The sequence below is a fragment of the Miniopterus natalensis genome, chromosome 17 (genome assembly GCF_054644295.1).
Source record: "Miniopterus natalensis isolate mMinNat1 chromosome 17, mMinNat1.hap1, whole genome shotgun sequence".
Classification (NCBI taxonomy): domain Eukaryota; kingdom Metazoa; phylum Chordata; class Mammalia; order Chiroptera; family Miniopteridae; genus Miniopterus; species Miniopterus natalensis.
Window position 1 is genome coordinate 21,791,290 of NC_142097.1, and position 5,196 is coordinate 21,796,485.

General features: G+C 55.6%; 1 protein-coding gene across 1 annotated transcript; it reads right to left on the minus strand.

Moving 5' to 3' along the window:
* Positions 1 to 631: 631 nt before the first annotated feature.
* Positions 632 to 2,385, minus strand: FZD2 (frizzled class receptor 2). The gene has a single exon (XM_087826059.1). The coding sequence runs from the start codon at positions 2,369 to 2,371 to the stop codon at positions 674 to 676; it is 1,698 nt and encodes a 565-aa protein (XP_087682185.1). The 5' UTR covers positions 2,372 to 2,385; the 3' UTR covers positions 632 to 673.
* Between the last annotated feature and the right edge of the window lie 2,811 nt (positions 2,386 to 5,196).

The window sequence follows — 5,196 nt, forward strand, 5'->3', positions numbered from 1 at the left end:
TTTGTTTTGTGTGTGTGTGTGTGTGTGTGTGTGTGTGTGTGTGTTTCCACGTCTTTATCTCTGTTGGGAGGGTTCCAAAGATGGAGTGAAGGAGACAGGACAAGTGCAGAGAGAAAGAGGGAAAGGGAAATAAAACCAGAAGAATCCAAGTCTCGTTCAAAAACATCCACCAGCTTCCCCAGACCCAGCTTCAGGGAGAAGGCTCACCAATTTGGCTTTAAAAGTTGCATGTAACAAACCAGCCAACACCTCTTCCCGCAGGCTCAGCCCTGCCAAGTCACCAAAGACTCCCAACCAAAGTGTGTGTGGGGGGGTGGGGGTGGGGGTGGGGGATTGAAAGGGCGCTGAAGAAAGGCTAGGACCCCCTCAACTCCCCTTCCCCCCAGTCCTCAGCCCCGGCCCCATCGCTGCTCTCTCTTTTTTTTTCTTTTTTTCTTTTTTCTTTTAAATAGAAAATATATAATTAAATTTACAAAGACTATTTACAGTTTTAATTACAAACCTGGTGGGGGTGTTGGGCAGAGTTATCTTTAAAAAGCGACCTAAAAAAGAAATGGTTTCGATTGTTCTTTATTTAAAAAAATAAAATAAGGAGTCTGTAGGAGGCCCCCCCCCCCCCCCCGCCCCGGGGAGGAGGAGAGCGCGGTGCGGGCCCGGGCCTGGGGACACCCCCTCACACGGTGGTCTCGCCGTGCCGGCTGTTGGTGAGGCGCGTGTAGAACTTCCTCCACGAGTGCAGCGTCTTGCCGGACCAGATCCAGAAGCCCGAGGTGATGCCCACGATGAGCGTCATGAGGTATTTGATCATGTAGACGGTGAAGTCGGGCGACATGCGCGGCGTGTAGTGCGCGGGGCACGGGATGGCCAGGCTCTTGCAGTGCTGGCTCACCCACGAGCGCTCCCAGTGCTCGCGGAAGGCCTGCTCGTAGAAGTAGCAGGCGATGACGATGGTGGCGGGCACCGTGTAGAGCACGGAGAAGACGCCGATGCGCACCATGAGCCGCTCCAGCTTCTCCGTCTTGGTGCCGTCGTGCTTCATGATGGTGCGGATGCGGAAGAGCGACACGAAACCGGCCAGGAGGAAGGACGTGCCGATGAACAGGTACACGAAGAGCGGCGCCAGCACGAAGCCCCGCAGCGGGTCCAGGCTATTGAGGCCCACGAAGCACACGCCGCTCAGCAGGTCGCCGTCAATCTGGCCCATGGCCAGGATAGTGATTGTCTTGACCGCCGGCACGGCCCACGCGGCCAGGTGGAAGTACTGCGAGTTGGCCTCGATGGCCTCGTGGCCCCACTTCATGCCCGCCGCCAGGAACCAGGTGAGCGACAGGATGACCCACCAGATGGAACTGGCCATGCTGAAGAAGTAGAGCATCATGAAGAGGATGGTGCAGCCCTCCTTCTTGGTGCCCTGCACCACCGTGCGGTAACCGTCCTCGGAGAAGCGCTCGTTGCACACCACGCGCTCCTGGAGCACGAAACCCGCGATATAGGCCACCGACACCATCGTGTAGCAGCCGGACAGGAAGATGATGGGCCGCTCGGGGTAGCGGAAGCGCTGCATGTCCACCAGGTACGTAGTGACGGTGAAGAAAGTGGAGGCGCAGCACAGCACCGACCAGGTGAGAATCCAGAGGCGCGCAAAACGCGTCTCCTCCTGCGAGAAGAACATGGAGCCGTCCGGCCGCGCCGGCTCGCAGGGCGCCGCGCAGTCGCGCTCGCCCAGGAACTTGTAGCTGAGGTAGGACGGCACCTTGAGGACGCGCGGGCAGTGAAACGGGTGCTCCAGCGTGGCGTAGCGCGGGGGCGAGCCGCCGCCGCCCGGGCCGCCTGGGGTGCCTCCAGCACCGGGCTGCAGGCCGGGCGGCGGCGCCGTGGTGAGCAGTGCGGGCGCGCCGTCCTCAGAGTGGTTCTGGCCCACGCAGATCTGCTCCGCACCGTGGCGCGGGAAGTGCTCGCAGCGCAGGCGCTCGGGCCACTGGAAGCCGAACTTGTTCATGAGCGCCTCGCAGCCCTGACGTGCGCGCTCGCAAATCGAGCGGCACGGCGGTATGGCCTGCTCCAGCACGGTACACACGGGTGCGTACATGGAGCACAAGAAGAAGCGCAGTTCGGGCGAGCACTGCACTTTCACCAACGGGTAGAACTGGTGCACCTCCAGGCCCGCGTCCTCCTGGTTCGTATGGCCCAGAAGGTTGGGCATGATGGTCTGATTGTAGGCGATGTCCGTGCACAGCGGGATGGAGATGGGCTGGCAGAAGCCGTGGTCCGGGATGGAGATGCCCTTCTCTCCGTGGAACTGGGCCGGCCCCGCGGCGGGCAGCAGCAGTAACGGCAGCAGCAGGCGGGGCAGGGCGCTGCGGGGCCGCATGCTGGCCGCCGCCCCCCACCCGGCTCCGGGGCGGCCCCCCGCCCCCGCCCCTAGCCCGGAGACCGCGCGCCTTCCCCGCCGCCGCCTGGCCGCGGCCGCCGCCTCCCGCGCCTCTTTGCAAACTTTGCTCGCGGCCGCAGAGTTGGGGAGGCCGGGCGGGGGAGGGGGCGGCGCGCCTGGCCGCTAGCTCGCCGCGGTCGAACTGAGCAGCCGGAGACACCGCGCGCTGCCTGCTCTCTCTCCTCTTCTTCCTCCCCCTCTAGCCTCTCCCCTCCCTTCTCCGCCCAGCGACTCCTTTGTGCCTTCCTCCAGCCCTCACCTCGGCCTCTCCGATCCCAATTAGTCGGTTTCAAGGGGGCCCCCGCCGGCGACCCCGCCCTCTCCTCAGCCCCCCAAAAAAGGGAACCTTGAAACCGCCCCGTCGAGCTCTAAGCACCATCCCAAAATGTGCTCTCGGCCAATCAGATTTAAACCCGAGGACCAGCCCCGAAGGCTGGATTGGTCGACCACAACATAATGAGATCAGAAACCAGATGCCAACAAAACTTTCCCCCCTCCTTTTGCTTTTTAAAGAGACAAGCTATTATTATATTAGGGGCTGTTTGCCTAGCACGGGATTTATCCTGAGTTGCGGAGGCGAGGCCCGTAGACACGCATTCCCCAGCACTGCGGTGGACGCCAGCCACTCCAGCCTGGACCACTTCTCTTCCGGGGGCCAAGGCGCTCTCCAGGGTAGGGCCTCTTTAAATCCTTGCCTCCGCCCCTGCTACTCAACCCCACTTATTTCAGTCCAATTTTTCAGATCAAGTGAAAAATCTCAAGTTAAAAAACATATATATATTTAAAAGAGAGGCTTTTAAAAAGCTAACAGTTAGTAAAGACTCTTCTCTCAAGCCCTTCTCATGGGGTCCAGACAAAAGTTTCGCTTCACCCTATATGTAGATCCCTAGGAGTTTGCCTCGCCCCTCCCCTACACACACCCTTAAATAACCCTCTGAAAAATGAGAGCCTGTCTCTTTAAGAGGCTCTTAAAGGGGCCTGGACTCCGGGGCGTAATTGCCCCGTAGCGAGCACAAAGGAGCCCATTATGGTTCTTTGTGTTCGGTGGCACCTCAAAGTGAGAAAACTCAGGAACTTAGAGGCCCAGAGCTGGAGGGCTGGGGCGGGGGTGGGAGGGGGTGAGGTGTAGGAGAATGGCCCGGAGCTGCGGCTTCTCCCTCCCCCCGCTTCCGAGGCAAATCTTAATTATGCAAAGTAAAGTTTAGTTGCCATAACGAGGAGGTCTTAATCGAGGGTTAATGGTGGGGGGTGGGGGGTGACGGGCAGTTTTGAGTGAAGAGATGACTTTCTTAGGCCGTTTGGGGGAATTTTACCTCTCTCTTCCCCGCTCTGCCTCCGCCCACTAAAAGCTTCCAGATACCGTCTCCTGGGAGAGAGGAGAATTTTACCCAAATCTTAAGTGATTCCACACCAGAAAGGGGTGGCGTGCGTGGCGAGGGAGGAGGCTGGGGGTGGTTGTGGATTATCACCCCCTCCTCTCTCTCACCTGGTTTGGGGTGGTGGGTGGCGGTGGACAGCAGGGTTCCTGCTAGCTTAAAAGGCTTTTCTCCCCCCCCCCTTCTTCTAGGGTTTTAAATTTGGGGGGGGAGGGTGGTGTCTAAGGAGGATTTGCATGTAAATCTCCTGGGCCTGGTCCTGGATGATGGATCAATTATTTCTATTGTCTCTCTTGAGGGAAAGGGGGGGGGGTCACTTAAAAAGAAGAAAGAAAATTGAGTTTAGAAAACTCCTTTGCTTCTCAGTATGGGTCAAATCCTCCCAGCCTGGTGAGCTATTTCTTGCTCCAATCTAGAAAAGGATTGCTTTTAAAACAAAAGAACAAAACAAAACAACAACAAAAAGAAAAGTAAGGGAAAGAAAGAAGACGAGTAGGGAGAAGGAAGGAAAATTCTAAGTGGATACATTCGAGGGATCCAGGTTTCACAGGATTTGATTTTTTTTTTTTTTTCTTGATTGAATGACATAGAGCACAGATTTTTTTCAGGTTCTTTACAATGTGACAATGTTCCTTATCATATCCTGAAGAAGTTGCCTTTTCAGTACTTTAGGAAAAAAGTTTTTCTTCAAAACCAGGATAGTCCACTTTTGTCCTGGAGCCACCTGGGGACAGGAAAATTGTACTTTCCTGCTCTACCTGGCCCAAACTAAGCCTGCGGTGCTGCTCTTTCGGCTCTTCCCTCCTACTTTACCTTGTCCAGGGCAGCTTTGGAGCTGGTGCCAAGCCTCAGAACTGAGCAGTGAAAAAAAATGAGTAAGATGGGCTCTTATTCTCCACCAAAGAAATGGGGAGCACATCGCCAATGGAAATGTAGCATCTTCAATTTCCTTCCATGACAAACTTGTTTTCCTGCCCTAAGGCCAGACTTGAGTGACTGTTATCCTTCCCCAGCCACCCCCAAGGCAAAGGGGGAGCCGAAGCTGGGAAAAAAGAAATAAAAGACATTCTTTCATTCACTCAGTCTACCTTTCATTCCTTCAGCACACTCTTATTGAGTTTTCTGATTTCAAACTCCGGTAGTAGATTGTGCGGAATATAGAGAAAATCCCTGCTCTTCAAGGGTTTACAGGATTCCAGAAGAAAGTGATTCTATGAAGATCTCGAATTTTTACATGAAATAAGAAACCATGATATTTCACGGTTACTCTTGCCCTTCATGTGAGGGATTTGAGAATGAACAGGACCAGAACCTGCATCTTCAGACTACAGGCCTACGCACAGCACTTTCCATTCCACCAGCTTGCTTTTTGATTAAAGCAGGTCTGTA